At 42.9% G+C, this 19,659-nt stretch overlaps 1 protein-coding gene across 8 annotated transcripts in view; it reads right to left on the bottom strand.

The window, feature by feature from the left end:
• The window catches only part of TBC1D1 (TBC1 domain family member 1), a 97,741-nt gene that overhangs the window by 14,296 nt on the left and 63,786 nt on the right, over positions 1-19,659 (bottom strand). For 4 of the 8 annotated variants that reach the window (XM_060690809.2, XM_087875418.1, XM_087875419.1 and 1 more), the window contains 5 exons: positions 16,255-16,413; positions 14,086-14,205; positions 8,449-8,588; positions 3,903-4,088; positions 876-1,037 (listed from right to left, as the gene is read on the bottom strand). In XM_060690809.2, the coding sequence (XP_060546792.2) occupies positions 876-1,037; positions 3,903-4,088; positions 8,449-8,588; positions 14,086-14,205; positions 16,255-16,413 (767 nt within the window). The remainder of the gene's footprint in view (positions 1-875; positions 1,038-3,902; positions 4,089-8,448; positions 8,589-14,085; positions 14,206-16,254; positions 16,414-19,659) is intronic. The other 4 variants (XM_087875420.1, XM_087875421.1, XM_087875423.1 and 1 more) reach the window with 2 other exon arrangements.

The raw sequence follows: 19,659 nt of genomic DNA, 5'->3' as shown, positions 1-19,659 counted from the left end.
ATGTACATGTGGCTTGCCCTGTCAGAGTTGGTGGGAGCCTTCTTGGTGGTTCCTTTAATCAAGGTTTATTAATTGTCTAAACTGGTAGTTCCTTGACTGGGGTATTGTTTACTTCTTGATTGTGGGTCTGGCATTAACCTTGGTGTCAATCTCTGTTTAACTGGGTATTGATTAGCATTGTTTTGGTTTTTCTGTTTTATTTTGGGATTATTTTTGGGGGATTCTCTCTTCTGAATGGTATGTCTGTGTTTATCTCTGTGTGTCTCTATGTGTCAGATAAGCAGAGATTAACACCAAGATTAATATTAGATCAACAATTAAGAAATAAACAATACCCCAATCAAGGAATTGCCAACTCAAAGAAGTTAGAAAAAGATCCGTAAATGGAGAGTTATGAATTCATAGGAATTTTCTCTCTCTCTGAAAATGCCTCTTTAAATACTGTGTTTCCCCGAAAATAAGACCTTGTCTTATATTTTTTTGAGCCCCAAAATAAGCATTTGGCCTTATTTTCGGGGAGCGAGATGAGGCTCCTCTTGCCGTCTTACCTGATTTTCAGCTCTGTCAACCTAATCCTAACCAGAAAAAATGGCGGGGACCTGATGAGCATGTCTTTAAATATTTTCGGGAAGGGCTTATTTTCGGGGGAGGTCTTATTTTCGGGGAAACACGAAAGTTAGTTCTGGCCATAACTAACATCATAACTCTCACCTTTACTCCAGTAATATAATGCTTAACAGTTTAAAGCATGATACATTTATTCAATATCATTACTATATTCTGATAAACAGCTACTGCATCTGTTTAAAAAGATACTAACACACTTTCCAAAGTGCCAACATATTTGCATTCCTCAAGGAATCGGTTGACCTCACCTTTCTCAACAGCGGAGTGTATTTTTTCCATGTCAAACTTGATCTTTGACCTTCCTGGCGTGTTCAGCATTTTATCCCAGACGGAGATTACTTCTTTGAGATATGGAGTCATTTCTTCGTAATCAAGCTTCAGGCGCTTATTTAGCAGATCGTTTTCAGAAGCTAGAAGAGGAAGAAAGGACAGGTTAGACAGCCGCACTTGTGAAAGGCCACCAACACATTTTCTGCAAATGTCTGTCTAATCTAATCTAATCTAATCTAATCTAATCTAATCTAATCTAATCTAATCTAATCTAATCTAATCTAATCTAATCTTACCTAACCTAACCTAACCTAACCTAACCTAACCTAACCTAACCTAACCTAACCTAACCAATCTATCTATCTATCTATCTATCTATCTATCTATCTATCTATCTATCTATCTATCTATTTATCTATCCTGTTTCCCCCCAAAAAGACGTCCCTGGATAATAAGCTCAATTGGGCTTTTGAGCACATGCGCTAAAATAAGCTTTCCCCAAAAATAAGCCCTCCCCGAAAATATTTAAATGAACGTGCAGCCGGTACCCGCCATTTCCTCTGGTTAGGGTTGGGGAGACAAAGCTGGAAATCAGGTAAGATGGCAAGAGGAGCCCCGTCTTGCTCCAGGCGCCCCGAAATAATAGGAACTCCTCAAAAATCAGGCCAAGCACTTATTTTCAGGGAAACATGGTATGTATGTATGTATGTATGTATGTATGTATGTATGTATGTATGTATGTATTTATTTATTTATTTATTTATTTATTTATTAGTTCGATTTATATATGCCGCCCTTCTCCGGAGACTCAGGGCAGCTTACAATGCGTTAAGCAATAGCCTTCATACTTTTGTATATACCTGCTTAGTAGGGCTTTCGCCCCCCCCCCAAGCGGTGTTCTTTTTTTATAAAAAGTCAGCTTATTGCCCCCACAATCCAGGTCCTCATTTTACCTACCTTGGAAGGATGGAAGGCTGAGTCAACCTTGAACCTGGTGAGATTTGAACTTGCAGTAATCACAGGCAGCTGGTGTTACTTTAACAGTGCATTAGTCTGCTGTGTCACCAAGGCTCTTGGTCTATCTATCTATCTATCTATCTATCTATCTATCTATCTATCTATCTATCTATCTATCTATCTATCTATTTCCATCCATATCTATCTATCTATCTATCTATCTATCTATCTATCTATCTATCTATCTATCTATCTATCTATCTATCTATCTATCTATCTCCCTCCCTATCTATCTATCTATCTATCTATCTATCTATCTATCTATCTATCTATCATCTATCTATCTATCATCTATATCTATCATTATCTATCTTTCATCAATCATCTATATCTATCATTATCTATCTATCCATCTATCTATCTATCTATCTATCATCTATCTATCTATCTATCTATCTATCTATCTATCTATCTATCTCCATCCCTCTCTCCCTTTTTATCTATCTATCTATCTATCTATCTATCTATCTATCTATCTATCTATCTATCTATCTATCTATCTATCTATCATCTATATCTATCATTATCTATCTTTCATCTATCTATCATCTATATCTATCATTATCTATCTATCTATCTATCTATCATCTATCTATCATCTATATATCATTATCCATCTTTCATCTATCTATCATCAATATCTATCATTATCTATCTATCTATCTATCTATCTATCTATCTATCTATCTATCTATCTATCATCTATCATTATCTATCTTTCATCTATCTATCTATCTATCTATCTATCTATCTATCTATCTATCTATCTATCTATCTATCTATCTATCTATCTATCATCTATATCTATCTATCTATCTATCTATCATCTATATCTATCATTATCTATCTATCATCTATATCTATCATTATCTATCTATCTATCTATCTATCTATCTATCTATCTATCTATCTATCTATCTAATTTATCTACCGTGTTTCCCCAAAAATAAGACCGGGTCTTATATTAATTTTTGCTCCAAAAGACACATTAGGGCTTATTTTCTAGTTAGGGAATACGGTACTAAATGCATCTATCTGGCTGATGATCTGAACTGGGGCTTATTTTTTGGGGTAGGGCTTATATTACGAGCATCCTGAAAAATCATGCTAGGCCTTATTTTCTGGCTGGGTCTTATTTTGGGGAAAACAGGGTATTTATCTTATCTAATCTAATTTATATTCTTGAAGAGAGAAGGTTTTCAAAAATAAATTAAAAGAGACGGCTAAGAGATGCTAAGATGACGATATTTTTGAAGCTAAAGAATCCCATCCTTTGAAGGGTTCAAAGGAGACAAAGGCTGAGCTCCCTTATCAGCCCTTCCAGGAACAAGACTTAAAAGCCGCCATTTATAAAATAAACAAAGTGTCTATCAAGATAAAATAAACTCAGTGTGGGTAAAGAACTCAGGATTATTAAGCACAGCAAGCAATGCATAACACGCTATCTATAGGCGACCTCTTTAGTGTCTTCGGTACAAATCAGAGGTGGGATTCAAAAATTTTAGCAATCAGTTCTCTGCCCGCTTGCTGGGTGGGCGTGGCCATGGTGAGCGTGGCCTACTCAGCCTCCTGCACCACGGCAGGGGAGGGTTCACCCTCCCCAGGCTCCAGAGGCTTTTTTTGAGCCTCCGGGAGGGCAAAAACAGCCTCCCCCGGACTCCAGAGGCCCTCCAGAGGCCCTCCGGAGGCCAGAAACGGACCCATTTCCAGACTTCCGGAACTTCCGAGAGGCCCGTTTTTCACCCTCACAGAGCCTCTACGCAGGCGCTATACTTACCTGGCATCCAAAACAGGCTGTGTAGAGACTCCTGGGAGGGGTGGGGTGGGGTGGGCGGGGCCAGCCAGTTCTTGCAACTACCGGTTCAGTTAACCAGATGTAAAATTAGCATCCGGTTTGCCTGAAGTGGTCCGAACCGGCTGAATCTTACTCCTGGTACAAATATCAAAAATACAGATTTTTTTTTTTTCCGGAGAGATTTGGTATTTACCTTGCAGTTTCTGGTTTTCCTTTTCCATCCTGAGTAGGATTATCTGCTGGATAATAGCTTTTTGCCAAAGTTCCCTCAACTCCTTGGATGTCTTTTTTCTGTCTTCTTTGGTTGCTCCGAAAGGACCGTCTTCACAAACCGGCTGTAATGGTGATCTAGGGGCCAATTCTCCCAGTTCGGAATAATCTTAATAGACAAGAGAAAAAAATATATATATTTTTTTAATTTGAAGATTTGTCGGAATTCCGAGATCAGGGGTCTGCAAACTTAAACACTCAAAGAGCCATTTGGACCCGTTTCCCACAGAAAAGAAAACACTGGGAGCCACAAAACCCTTCCCGTGCCTGACTATTTCTTGAGCGGCCATAAAACTATCATATGTAGTTGAATTAAATATTCTGTTTTCTTCTAAAACTTTTCTTTCTTGGATTTATCCATGGTTGGCCTACCGGGGGTTAAAAAACTCAATAAATCACGTGCCGGTGGGTGTCGCACATTGGTGATTGTGACGCATATTTTCAGTGACAGGGAGCCGCAGCAGAGGGGTGAAAGAGCCACATGTGGCTCCAGAGCTGCAGGTTGCTGACTCCTGTCCTAGATCAATCCTAGCCTTGGGAAAGTAATTATCAAAAGAGGAACGGCCAGCAGGAAACTGAAAATCTTACAAGACCCAGACACTTTATCTACTAATAGTGTAGCAAATACATTCATGTCCATGGAGATCCTCAGTCATTCAGGTCAGGGTTGTCCTAAAGGTGCTTTTTCAAGAGGCAACTGGTTTTTCTTTGAAGGCATCTCACTTCTCATCCAAGAAGCTTCTTCAGTTCTGACGTGAAGAACTGAAGAAGCTTTTTGGATGAGAAGGGAAACTTCTTCATGGAAAAATAAAGTCCCGTTGCCTTTTGAAAAAGCATTTTTGGGACAAAGGCATGAGTCATTTTATGCAAGATTTTACAGTTTTTCTGAGTAGTGACCTTTATAGTTACCCCAGAATGATTCTGTGTTTAGCTAAGAATTTTCTACAAATGCCACTCATACACAGAACTTAACAAGTTCTATGGGCTGGATTTTCAGTTGTCCCCGCAAAATATATTCAACTCAGCAACTAGATCCAAAAGACTGCACAATTTTTTTCCCCCACATAAACCAAGCTCTACTGCCATGTTAAACCTTTGACAGTCATTTGTGTTTTACTTCCTACCTTCTTCCTGTAAACATCGAAATTCCAAAAAAGATAGATTACAATAAACAACAACAAAACAACAACAAAAATTCCATGGTATTTTGGAATCAACAAATTTGTTTCCATATCAGGGCATGTAATCTGAATAAACCAATATTTTTTTCCCCTAGAATTGCAAACAAAATGAAGAGTGCCATCTAGTGAATTAAAGTGAAACATGTATGTACCACGGGTGAAATGCTCCTGGTTCGGACCGGGTCGCCCGATCCGGTAGCGATGGTGGCGGGTGGTTCGGAGAACTGGTAGCAAAAATCCCTGCGCTCCCCACCCCCCGCCATGCTCAGTTGAGTTGCACGATCATCAGAGGCTTTTTTTTTTTTTACTTTTAAAAGCATTTTTTCTACAACCTCTTCCGATGAAAAAATGCTTTAAAAAAAAAAGCCTCTGATGATCGCGCGGCTCAGCTGGGATCCTCAGAGGCTTTTCAAAGCATTTTTTTCTGCAACCTCTTGGCTGTCTCTGATGATCCCAGCTGAGTCGCCTGATCATCAGAGAGGCTTTTCAAAACATTTTTTAAAAAGCCTCTCTGACGATCCCAGCTGAGTTGCCTTATCGCCAGAGGCTTTTCAAACCATTAGAAAAAATGCTTTGAAAAGTAAAAAAAAAAAAAGTTGGCCACGCCCACCCAGTCACATTACCCTTCCACCAAGCCACGCCCACAGAACCGGTAGTAACACATTTTACATTTCAACCCTGGTATGTACTCTGTTTCCCCCAAAATAAGACATCCCCTGATAATAAGACCAATCGGGTTTTTGAGTGCATGACAATAAGGCCAAGCGCTTATTTCAGGGTTCAAAAAAAATATAAGCCAGGGTCTTATTTTCAGGGAAACATAGTAATGCATTTGAATCTGAATACTTTATTTGGCCAAGTGTGACTATTAGACACAAGGAATAAAATCATCCCTCTCAAAGCATCATGTTTCATAGTGCTGATTTCCTCCAGTATTGTACAGGTAGTCCTCGATTTACGACCACAACTTGAGCCCAAAATTCCTGGTGCTAAACGCATCATTTATTAAGCAGGTTTTGCCTCATTTTACGACTTTTCTTGGCACAGTTGTTAAGTTAGTAACACGGTTGTTAAGTGAATCCAGCTTCCCCATTGACTTTGATTGTCAGAAGGCCACAGAAGGAGACCATTGGGTCACTGCAACAGTCATAAATACGAGTCAGTTGAATTTTGATCACATGACTTTAAAGATGCTGCAGCGGTCCTAAGTGTGAAACACGGTCATAAAGTCATTTTTTTTCAGTGCCTTTGTTACTTTGAATGGTCACTAAATGAACTGTTGTAAGTCGAGGACCACCTGTATAGTGTAACACTCTCCTGTGGCAGCTAAGACCCTTCCAACCCATTTTCCTAAATTATTATTCCTTTTACCGTGTTTCCCCTGTCTTATATCATTTTGAACCACAAAATAAGCTCTTGGCCTTATTTTTGGGGAGGTCTTATTATTTAGGGGTGCATGGAGGAAACCAGAAGAAATGGCAGGGATCAGCTGCACATGCATTTAAATATTTTTGTGGAGGGCTTATTTTCAGGAAGAGCTTATTTTAGTGCATGCGCTCAAAAGCCCGACTGGGCTTATTATCAGGGGATGTCTTATTTTTGGGGAAACAGGGTATATACAGTACTTTATTCTGCCTCTCCTTTTTTGTACCCCATTTGCAATTTCAATGTGACCCCAAATTTAAAGTCATGATCTCAATGCTTTAAAACAATGAAACTTCCCATTTTGATTTTGATTTCAGGCGGAGAGAAGGGTTGGCTAATTGGAAAAAAATAATCAACGTTTCCCCTCCTCTCCAAATTATATTTACTGGAAAACTCCCAAGCCATGAATAATATACTTTTTTTCCCTTCTACATCCCTCCAAAGCTGGTCATGTATTCAGGCAGTGACTTTTATTTTGAAAACAAAAAAAAAAAAAATGCGAAAATGGGGCTCCCGCTAGCTAAAACTTAATTCAGTGTATTCTACTGGGGGAATGTAAAGTAAAATTAGATTCATTGGCCTCCAAAATTGTATTATACACAGATCCTTTTTTTCCCCTTCAGTTAAAGCAACAACATTCCCACAGTTCTACGGAACGTTGCTGTTTTCCGGACCGCCATGACTTCAAATGGTCACTAAAACAAACAGTTATAAGTCAAGGTCTATCTGCAAGAGACAGTATTTTCTGTGTTTCGAAGTTGGTAATTCCAATTTAATCGGTTGCACTAAAAACTGCCGGAAATGACCAGCCTCCATTGCAGGGGTGAAATGCTACCAGTTCACTCCTGTTCCGGCGAACTGGTAGTGATGATTAAAACTATCAGTTCAAGTGAACCGGTAGTAAAAAAAAGCTCCGAACTGGTATTTCCGACGATCAGCTGTGCCGCGCGGTTTAGCTTTGCTAGAAAGCAGGAAATCCGGCTTTATAGCGAAGCTAAATCGCGTGGCACAGTTGATTCCCCCCCTCTCACTGTTCTACTTACCCAAGTCTCCTTTTGGTGCATACTGCACATGCACGCACAGCACACGTTTGATGCGCACTGTTAGGATATGGTGTAAGTCTAACAAGTTGTCCAGGCAATATATGTGTTCTATAACTTTAAATGTATTCTATAACTTTATGTAATGCTGTAACAGATGTCATGCTGAATAATTGTACTGATGAGTCATTGTAATGACTGCTGACTGAATGCTGACTGCAATTATCATAATTGTACTGTTAGTCATTGCACTGCTGACTTCACTTATCTTAAGTGGATAATTACTAGTGTAAACTGTATATAAGAAGGAAGCCGAGCTATAGTCATTGTTGGACTTGCTCTCATCATTGCTTGACTTGCTGCTTGACTTGTTGGTTGGAACTGTTACTCTCGTGTGTGAAGACGTGGATGGATATGCTACCATCGTGATTTGTTACCAGTGTTGAATTGCTGTTTATTACCAACTGCTGTTTGTCTGGTAAGAAGATATCTGTAACTTCGGATTGATTTGAATGGCTAAAGACTTGGATTGATTAAAAGACTATGAAATTGTTTTTCACTACAAAGTAAAAGCTTTGTTAAACAAGTTTGTATGTATTGTATTCATTGCTCTCAGTACCGTTTCTCTGTGCACTTACTCTGCTGGTTGGTAACACAACAATATCCTTAACACGCACCATGCATGCAGATGCACGCAGCGCACATTTGGCATGCACTGCACATGCGTGGCCAGCGAACCGGTAGCAAACCGTTTCAGATTTCACCACTGCTCCATTGGTGACATTCATTGAAACCCTCCCTTTAACTACAGATGGATTTTTACCTTCATGCCAACCGGAAGAGTCACATCCTTTTTGGGGTGTCGCCACTCTTAAAAATATCTGTTGCCTCCAAGAATGTCGTCGAACCTTCACAGGGGTCTCGGGGGCCAAATCTGCTTCATTGGACTTAGATTTGTTATCCCTAAAATCAGAAGTCACAGAATTTATTTGTTTTAGCTATCATTGCAAGACATGTTTTGTTTTTGCTTTTTCGGAGGAAACAAATATACGAATTTTCTAAAGCAGGGATCTCCAACCTTGGCAACTTTAAGACTCGTGGACTTCAACTCCCAGAATTCCTCAGCCACGATAGTGTTGAAGTTCACGAGTCTTAAAGTTGCCAAGGTTGGAGACCCCTGCTCTAAAGAGTCTTGACAGCAAATCCAAATCGAAAAGAGAAAATTACCCGGCTGATTTCTTTAAACGATGAGCTTCTTGACAGAAATGACTCAATATTGGGTGTTTCAAATCGTCAAAAATATTCAGAAATAACATTCTCTTGCTGCTCGCAGTTACGACTTTTTAATTACCGTGTTTCCCCGAAAATAAGACAGGGTCTTATTTTCTTTTGAACCCTGAAATAAGGGCTTGGCCTTATTATCGGGGGGTCCGGCAGAGAGAGGCTCCCTCCATGCGCCATCAAGCCCCGCCCCTCCTGCGGGGGGAGAACACGAGCGGCCTGAAGGCGCCAAGCTGCGCGAGCACCTGTTCCCTCCCCTGCTTGCACGCCTCCCAGGCCTCACCATGTCAATGTGGGCGAAGCTGGTGAGCACCCGGCTGGAAGAAGTTGGAAGCGGAGAAGATGTCAGTTGGGCCAGCCGCCTGCTGCCAAGTCTTCCGGGAGCCAGGGCAGAGAATCTTCTGGCAGCTGGGACAGAGAAGTGGCAAAGGGCAAAGCTGCAGCACCGCAAGGGGAGACCGCACCGCTGCCGCCTTTCAACCACAGAGGATGGCTTCCTCTGCGGCTTCCAAATCCCGACTGGAAGCCGCCGGAAGCGGAGAAGAAGCCGTTCGGGCCAGCTGCCTGCTGTTGCATCTTCCGGGAGCTGGGGCAGCCGCATGGAGTTGGAACCATAGAGCGGGAAGCACGCTCCCAGAGCGGCCACTGTCGAAAGACTCTGCATCAGTAGTGGTCGCTCTGGGAGTGCGCTTCCCGCTCTATGGTTCCAACTCCATGCGGCTGCCCCGGCTCCCGGAAGACTCAACAGCAAACAGCTGGCCCGACCGGCTTCTTCTTTGCTTCCAGCGGCTTCCAGACAGGGTTTGAGAGCCGCAGAGGAAGCCATCCTCAGTGCTCGGATGACGGCAGCAGTGGCACGGTCTCCCCATGCGGGGCTGCAGCTCACTTGGCAGCCCTTTGCTGCCTCTCTGCCCCGGCTGCCGGAAGACTTGGCAGCAGACGGCTGGTCCGACCGGCATCTTCTCCGCTTCCAGCGGCTTTCAGCCAGGGTTTGGAAGCTGCAGAGGAAGCCATCCTTAATGCTGGGTGGGCACCACATGGCAAGAAGTGCCAGGCGGCTCCTCTCTTGTGAGCGGGGCAGGGATTTGCAGGTGAGGGGGATGGATGGGTGGAAGAATGGATGGGAGACAGGCGAGCGCCAAGAATGCTGGGGAGAGAGAGAACGAGAGGCAGCTCCCGATCAGCTCAGCTGATCCGTGGGTCGCGATTAAGGGGCCCAGCTGCCATTAGCTGACAGAGGAAGGGAAGGGCTGCCTCCGGTGCTAGCCACGCCCACCCCTTCATTAGGGCTTATTAAATATTTACGCCCACTCCAAAAATCAGGTTTGGCCTTATTTTCAGGACATGTCTTATTTTCGGGGAAACACGGTAGTTTATCAAAGTATAAAATACAAATGAAAAAAAAAACATGGAAAAGTAAGAAGAGAGGAAGGGAAAAAGAGGGGGTATAGTATAAAGGGAGAAAAAGAAAAAAGAAAAAAAAGGCACATTCCAAGTTAACAACATTACAACTGCAACTTTTTTTTTTTTGCTTTTACACAGCAATATGCACAAGCCATTTCTATAACAATAATAAGCATGTCTAATTTACAGAAACAGAATCAAAGTTTCGTATATTTTTTTTCTCATGGCAAGCACAAAATCCGGACGCAATTAAATATAATCTCTTTATTTGGCTAAAATTTTAACCATCTCAACTTCCCTTGCTGTGGAGAATAATATAGCATTCATTCTCATATTTTCAAATCTGGTCCATAATATTTTACCAACTCTCTTGCTGCTCATCGTTACTGTTCTCGTGATGTGTTTGTGCAAAGGCTTTGCACTATCACATGGATATTTTGAGAAATAAGTGTCTGAAAACGGCAGGGTCTCCCTTAACGTTTCGTGTTTTGTACGATTTTGGAGTTTATGAATGATATTCTGATTTCCATCCTGAAAAACCTATAATGTAAACTCGCCTCTCATTTCTATGTATTATTCCAGAGTCAGATAACAGAGTAACAGAGTTGGAAGGGACTTTAGAGGTCATCCAGTCCAACCCCCTGTTCATGTAGTACTAGAGATTCGAACCGCCAAATTGCTGATGTTTCTGATCAACAGTTGACCAGAAATCAAACAATGCTAACACATCATGTGCATTGCTGGTATTGGTCTATCATGCTAAACCTGGCAATTAATTTATGCTAATCTCTAATTAATCTCTAATTAATTGATTAGAGATTATTTATTATTAATACGCTTAATTCATTTACTCCAATCTGTAATTAATTTATGCTAATAATGATGGTCTATCGTGCTAATCTTGGCAAATAACTTATCACATATTTTTTATATACATTGAGAGCTTATGCACCAAAGACAAATCATAACCATTTTTCCATAATCTTAGAAATTAAATGCATACTCTTATTTCGATGGATTAACCACAAAAATCAATAATGCATAATAAAGTTATGGTACACACACATTTATTTTGTTTATTCTCCACAATATAATTCAAACAGACAGACAGAAAACATGGTTGACCAACAACTCTGCTGCTTCAAAGTCCTGTTAGAATAAAATGATACCTGGAGGAGGAGGAGGAGGAGGAGGAGTGGCATAGCCTGGGGGTGGAGTCAAAAAAGGAAGCAGCCTAGAGTCTGTACGTGTTGTGGCTCCGTTACCGGAGCCTGTGTCATCGGCAGGAGAGGACTCCGAGAGTGAAGGAGAGGAGTTGGCAAGGCCTCCCTCTCCAGGACCCTCCTCTCTGGCAATGCCTTCGGTGTCCGCCGAAAGGCAAGAGATAGGGCCGGGGCCAAGCACGTCCACGCAGCCACAGATGGACAGTGATGAGGGTAATGAGTCTTGGCTGGATCCTTGGCAGCGTCACAGAGATAAGCGCGCGCAACAGAAGAAAAGGTGTGCCAGAGATTAAGCTGAGTCACTGGACCGCACCCCACAGGGTATAAAAGGGGGTGAGGTGGCCATTCAGTCTCTGTGACGGACAAAACTAACTACTATCGAGTCACATTGCATCTTTGGAAACAACATTATAGGCCTTGGATTTATTTTACAAACTGGACAATTCTTGACTGTGTGTATTTTGTTTTATGAGTAAAGTTCTTGGCAAGCAGCTACTGCCAAGCTTCTTATCGGAAGAATTGGTTGTCTGCCAGTTTATTTAACCCCCGGCTGTCTGTTTGTGTGTGTGTGTGTGTGAGACGGGGACAGAATAGTTCGTTCCCACAAAAGTGCGCTAAATCCAACCCCTTTTAATTCTGTTAATCCTTCTCTAGACCCAAAATAATGTTGACGGTTAGTTGTGACATTAGTCTAGTCTACGGGTGTCAAAGTGGCAGCCGGTGGGCTGGATACATCACGCGCAGGCCACGCCCATTCCAGCTCAGCGAAGGGGAAAAAACATCGCGATACGTCACATGACGGCAACGTGACACGGCATGTTTGACACCCGTGGCCTAGTCAATTAAGAGTTAACAAATTCAAGATGGGTTGGGCTTGGTCCCTTTGTGACTACTAGAGACGCTAGGCTGATTCCTCTTTTGACTCCACCCTAGGCGCTGTCATTCCTTTTCTTACAGTATCTGGAGCTTTTTTCAAAACAAGAAGAGAGTTGAAACCAAACATAATCCTTACAGCAGAGTATTCCAAAGCGTGGAGGCCTTTATCAAGAAGGCTTGGTGCTTGGTCTCTTCCCCAGGGATCTCCCAAACCTTCTTCATGACTAGATAAGTAGAGTCATGCTTGGCAAGATGCTCTCGATATATCCCAGAGCAATACTGTATAGGACAGGGGTGTCAAACTCGATTTCATTGAGGGCCACATCACAGGGGTGGGCTTCAAAAATTTTAGCAAGGGGTTCTCTGCCCAGTTGCTGGGCGGGCGTGGCCATGGTGGGTGTGGCCTAGTCGGCCTCCTGCACCAGGGCAGGGAGAGGGCACTTTTGCCCTCCCCGGGCTCCGGAGGTTTTCCTATAGTTGAAAATGGCCTCCCCAGGCTCCAGAGGCCCTCTGGAGGCCAGAAATGGGCCTGTTTCCGGCCTTCCTGAACTTTCAGTAGGCCTATTTTTCGCCCTCCCCGAGCCTCACGCATGCCCTGCACTTACCTGTATCCAAAATGGGCCGCGTGGGGATTCCTGGGAGGGGTGGGCGGGGTGGGCGGGGTGGGGCCAGCCAGAAGTAGGATTTGGGGGTTCTCCGAACTGCCCAGAATCTTAGCCAGAGGTTCGCCCAAACACCTGCGAAGCCCCAGCGGCCCACCCCTGCTGCATCAGGGCTGTGACTGACCTTGAGGGACTGGACAGGTGTGGCCAACTGGGTGAGTGTGGCCACCTTAACGCCAGTCCCCAAGCTCCTGGCATATTTCCTCTTCGCATTGGGTAGACTGGGCCGAAGCGACGTGGGCTGGTCCCTTACATTTTCCAGGACGGCCCTGCAGGCCAGATCCAACCACATCGTGGGCCGGATCCAGCCCGCAGGTCCTTTGTTTGACACCCCCTGATATAGAGCTTTCTAGATGACAACCAGAAGTTGTCGTCTAAACCAAGCTAAACCTGGTCAGGCATGGTTTCCTCCACACACAATCCCACAGCTCTAGCCCAAATCGTAGAAGAAAGCAACAGCCAGCCAGTTTTGTGCTGTGGCCAGGGACACAACATGGAGCTGATCTCAATCTGAAGACAAAACCAGGGGTGGGATTCAAAAATTTTAGCAACCGGTTCTCTACCCGGTTGCTGGATGGGCGTGGCCATGGTGGGCGTGGCCTACTTGGCCTCCTGCACCATGGCATGGAGAGGCATTTTCTCAAGCCTCCAGGAGGGTGAAAATGGCCTCCCCCGGGCTCCGGAGGCCCTCCGGAGCCCAGAAACGGACCCGTTTCCGGACTTCTAAAACTTCCGGGAGGCCTGTTTTTCACCCTCCCAGACTCTCCGTGCGGGCGCTGTACTTACCTGGCATCCAAAATGCACTCCGTGGAGTCTCCTAGGAGCGGCGGGGTAGGGTGGGCAGGGTGGGGCCAGCCAGTCCTTGCAACTACCGGTTCAGCGAATCAGATGTAAAATTAGCAGGTCCGAACCGGCTGAATCCCAGCCCCGCTTTAACCTCTAAAATGCCCCCTCATGTCTGAAGTCCTCTTTCTCAACCAGCGATCCATTGAAAGTAGCAGGTCCACCACCTACCTGGTGGACTTCCTAAAGTCAGACGTGACATTTTCATCTACGGGAGCCAGGAATTTTAAGAAATTTGGCACGGAAGAGGAAGTATGAAGTTTTCTCTGGAGAGAAGAACGGTAGGAGATGCTGAGCAAAGTTGAAAAAGGCGGCTCAAAACGGGAGAAATTTAGCGTGGCGGGGGAAAAAACAGACACGAAAAGAGAGAACAACACAAACGAGAAAGGAATAAGCAACAAATTAGGAAAAAATGCAATAGGAATGAAAACAAAGCAAAGACAAAGACTGCCAGCTGTATAATTTTATTTTTACATAACTTGCTTGGAGGCTCATTCCATTTTCAGGAAAGGCCACAAAATTCCCATTTCTGTCTTTTTCTTTGGACAGTGTGTTATAAAAACTGAAAACAAGGCTAAAAAGAAGGCAACGTAGAGGAATATCATAAGATGAGACTCCAGGTGTTAAAGGATGAGTATCTGTACTAGAAACTCTTCCTGTATCTATTGAAGATGTCCTAATTTTTTATTTTTTTTTTAATTTTTAAACTGAGGGTGTGTTAACATTAATGACACATATTACGTGAATCAAGAAGGGTCATTTTGGATTGTGGTTTCATATGCGTGTAATAAATGAGAATAACTTTGTGACCGGCTCAGTTTACGCATATTTCAACCCAAGACTTAGTCAAAGTCACACCAAGTTTTATTTCTTCCTAGATTACATGTAATTAATTACCGTATTTTTCAGAGTATAAAACCAGGGGTGAAATGCTCCCGGTTCGGACCGGATCGCCTGATCTGGTAGCGATGGCGGCAGGTGGTTTGGAGAATTGGTAGGAAAAATCCCTGCCCCCCCCCAATGCCCAGCTGAGCCACGCAATCATCAGAGGCTTTTTTTTTATTTTTAAAAGCATTTTTTCTACAACCTCTTCAGCTGAAGGGGTTATAGAAAAAATGTTTTAAAAGGAAAAAAAGCCTCTGACGATCAAGCAACTCAGCTGGCCTCGTCAGAGGCTTTTAAAAACATTTTTTCCACAACCTCTTCGGCTGAAGAGGTTATAGAAAAAATGTTTTAAAAGGAAAAAAAAGCCTCTGACAATCAGGCAACTCAGCTGGGATCGTCAGAGGCTTTTAAAAGCATTTTTTCTACAACCTCTTCGGCCTAAGAGGTTGTAGAAAAAATGTTTTTAAAAGGGAAAAAAGCCTCTGACAATCAGGCAACTCAGCTGGGATCGTCAGAGGCTTTTAAAAGCATTTTTTCTACAACCTCTTCAGCTGAAGAGGTTATAGAAAAAATGTTTTAAAAGGAAAAAAAGCCTCTGACGATCAGGCAACTCAGCTGGGATCGTCAGAGGCTTTTAAAAGCATTTTTTAAAACAACCTCTTCAGCCAAAGAGGTTGTAGAAAAAATGGTTTTAAAAGTACAAAAAAAAGAAAAGTTGGCCACACCCACCTAGTCTCATTACCCCCCACCACCAAGCCACGCCCATAGAACCGGTAGTAACAAATTTTATATTTCACCACTGTATAAAACGCTCCGGACTATAAGACCCATCTACCTTTTTTGGTGAGGAAAACAAGAAAAAGAAATCTGCCTCTGCCTCCCAGCAATTTTGCCTCATTGCAGCAAACAGCAAACAGCCTGCTTTACTTTCATTTTCGTTTTCAGCATAGCTTGATTAGCACAAGAAAAAAAAGAATCTGCTCCCAACAATTTACCTCCTTGCAGCAAGCAGCACAGGCCCGCGCAGCAATAGGCAATGGCAATCCCTGCAGCCTGAAACAGCTGAGAGTCGGGAGGCCGATGCAATGGACGATCAACTTGTGCTAATTAGGCTGTGCTGAAGCTGAAACGGGCTGTTTCTTCTTGCTGCTTGCTGCAAGGAGGTAAATTGCTGGGAGGCAGAGGCCAAAGAGTGGGGGCCTTGAGTGGGTGGGCAGGGCTACATTCGGTATATAAGACACACCCAAATTTTCACCCCCTTTTAGGAGGGGAAAAAGGTGCATCTTATACTCCGAAAAATACGGTAGTTGACTCATAACCAAGAGCTACATCACAGTAGCAAGATAAGGGTTATTTTTCCAAGGTTCTGAAACTATTGACTTATTTTGGTTTAATTCATGACTTCTCTTTGCAATGCCAAACACACACACACACTATCTCTCTCTCTCTCCTCACCTCTTCGGCATGGCCTGCCTGCCTTGTTCTCCGCTTGAGCTATGCCTAAGGCGCTTGAAGAAATTGGGTGAGGAGGCTGAGGACGGAAGTCGAGCTGGAGGATGCAGGGCAGCAGCTGGTGAGGCCTGACTGGCAGAAGGCTTAGAGCTGCTAGCAGCCCTGGTCAGGTTTTATAAGGGGAAGAAAGGGAAGGAGGGAGGGAGGAAGGAAGACAAGAAGAGGCAAGGGAAGGGGAGAGAAGAGGAGAGAACAGGGGAGGGGAAGGGAAAGGGAAGGGAAGGGAAGGGAAGGAAGGAAGGAAGGAAGGAAGGAAGGAAGGAAGGAAGGAAGGAAGGAAGGAAGGAAGGAAGGAAGGAAGGAAGGAAGACAAGGAGAGGCAAGGGAAGGTAAGAGGGGAGAGGAGAGGGGAAGGGAAGGGAAAGGTAAGGTAAGGTGAGATGGAGGAAGGAAGGAAGGAAGGAAGGAAGGAAGGAAGGAAGACAAAGAGAGGCAAGGGAAGGTAAGAGGGGAGAAAAGAGGGAAGAAAAGAGGAGAGGACAGGGGAGGGGAAGGGAAAGGGAAGGAAAGAAGGAAGGAAGGAAGGAAAAAAGAAAGAAAGAAAGAAAGAAAGAAAGAAAGAAAGAAAGACAAGGGGAGGCAAGGGAAGTTAAGAGGGGAGAGGAGAGGGGAAGGGAAGGGAAGGGAAGGGAAAGGTAAGGTAAGGTGAGATGGAGGAAGGAAGGAAGGAAGGAAGGAAGGAAGGAAGGAAGGAAGGAAGGAAGGAAGGAAGGAAGGAAGGAGGGAGAGGGTGAAAAGTAAAAGTAAAAGGAAGGAAGAAAAGGAAAGGCAGGAGAGGAGGGGAGGGGAAGGGAAAGGAAAGGTGAGAAGGAGAATAGATGGATGGAAGGAAGGAAGGAGAGGGTGAAAAGGAAAGATGGAAGGAAGGAAGGAGAGGGAGGTGAGATGGATGAATGGATGGAAGAAGGAAGCAAAGGAAGGAAGGAAGGAAGGAAGGAAGGAAGGAAGGAAGGAAGGAAGGAAGGAAGGAAGGAAGGAAAAAAGCAAGGTCAAATAAAGTAGATGGACACAGAAAGGCTGAAAGTAAAAATAAAGATATCGTTCAAGCACTTTAACTAAGAATAGGCCCTATTTGCACAGAAAGTGGCATCAGGATGCACTATCAAGCCTTTTTACTGAAATGTGCTTCTTCTATGACCTTAGCTTAATCTCTCATGGATCTACTGATCCTGCATAATAATAATAATAATAATAATAATAATAATAATAATAATAATAATAATAATAATAATAATAATAATAATGATGATGATGATGATGATGATGATGATGATGATGATGATGATGATGAGGAGGAGGAGGAGGAGGAGGAGGAGGAGGAGAAGAAGAAGAAGAAGAAGAAGAAGAAGAAGAAGAAGAAGAAGAAGAAGAAGAAGAAGAAGAAGAAGAAGAAGAAGAAGAAGAAGAAGAAGAAGAAGAAGAAGAAGAAGAAGAAGAAGAAGAAGAAGAAGAAGAAGAAGAAGAAGAAGAAGAAGAAGAAGAAGAAGAAGAAGAAGAAGAAGCAAGAAAAAATCACAAAGTACCGGGACTTGCAAATTGAAGTTGAGCGACTGTGGAAAAAGAAATCGTGTGTTGTCCCGATTGTAATTGGAGCCCTTGGAGCAATACCCAAAGGGCTACCCCGCTATTTAGAAATCCTAAATTTGCCAGACTTGAACATTTTGACTCTACAAAAAACCACCTTACTCGGAACAGCTTACATCCTCCGACGATACCTTAACAGTTCCTAGGTCCTTGGTTAGGACTCGAGCTGCTGAGCTATTAACCAGCCTCAAAGGCTGTGAATCTCACTAAAGATTAAATAATAATAATAATAATAATGATGATGATGATGATGATGATGATGATGATGATGATGATAAGAAGAAGAAGAAGAAGAAGAAGAAGAAGAAGAAGAAGAAGAAGAAGAAGAAGAAGAAGAAGAAGAAGAAGAAGAAGAAGAAGAAGAAGAAGAAGAAGAAGAAGAAGAAGAAGAAGAAGAAGAAGAAGAAGAAGAAGAAGAAGAAGAAGAAGAAGAAGAAGAAGAAGAAGAAGAAGAAGAAGAAGAAGAAGAAGAAGAAGAAGAAGAAGCAAGAAAAAATCACAAAGTACCGGGACTTGCAAATTGAAGTTGAGCGACTGTGGAAAAAGAAATTGTGTGTTGTCCCAATTGTAATTGGAGCCCTTGGAGCAATACCCAAAGGGCTACCCCGCTATTTAGAAATCCTAAATTTGCCAGACTTGAACATTTTGACTCTACAAAAAACCACCTTACTCGGAACAGCTTACATCCTCCGACGATACCTTAACAGTTCCTAGGTCCTTGGTTAGGACTCGAGCTGCTGAGCTATTAACCAGCCTCAAAGGCTGTGAATCTCACTAAAGATTAAATAATAATAATAATAATAATGATGATGATGATGATGATGATGATGATGATGATGATGATAAGAAGAAGAAGAAGAAGAAGAAGAAGAAGAAGAAGAAGAAGAAGAAGAAGAAGAAGAAGAAGAAGAAGAAGAAGAAGAAGAAGAAGAAGAAGAAGAAGAAGAAGAAGAAGAAGAAGAAGCAGCAAGAAAAAATCACAAAGTACCGGGACTTGCAAATTGAAGTTGAGCGACTGTGGAAAAAGAAATCGTGTGTTGTCCCGATTATAATTGGAGCCCTTGGAGCAATACCCAAAGGGCTACCCCGCTATTTAGAAATTCTAAAATTGCCAGACTTGAACATTTTGACTCTACAAAAAACCACCTTACTCGGAACAGCTTACATCCTCCGACGATACCTTAACAGTTCCTAGGTCCTTGGTTAGGACTCGAGCTGCTGAGCTATTAACCAGCCTCAAAGGCTGTGAATCTCACCAAAGATTAACCAATAATAATAATGATGATGATGATGATGATTTCAGAATGAAGACAGGTAGTCAGAATACATCAATGCATGGAGCAGGTATTGCTGCTTACAGCTTTAACACTTGGCAGACGTCAGGTTTTTAAATGAGGGTAAAGCTACCTGTTTCCCAGCCCTTGAGAGGCTCACCTTTGGAAAGCTTGGTGAGACACCAGAGTAGAGATAAGACGGTCTGAAATATAACAACAGCGCCAGGACCAGTTTCTTTCCGACACTACTACGTACCAATCCTGCATATCAAAGTACGTGCTGAACATGCTGTTAGTAGAGTTCGAAAGGCAACCCCAGACGGTGCAAGAATGCAGGGGAAGGAAGTCCAAAAACTAGCTTCCAACATGCCAAGTTGTCCCACGGATGCTATTTTTTTTCCCCCAAGAGGCAACTGGACTTTCTGGTTTTTCTTTGAAGGCGTTTTATAGATATATATACCCATCATCATAAAGGTAAAGGTTCCCCTCG

The sequence above is a fragment of the Pantherophis guttatus genome, chromosome 8 (genome assembly GCF_059756535.1).
Source record: "Pantherophis guttatus breed Tessera chromosome 8, ASM5975653v1, whole genome shotgun sequence".
Taxonomy (NCBI): domain Eukaryota; kingdom Metazoa; phylum Chordata; class Lepidosauria; order Squamata; family Colubridae; genus Pantherophis; species Pantherophis guttatus.
Note: the sequence above shows the minus strand (reverse complement) of the source record. Positions and strands in the feature narration are given on the sequence as shown.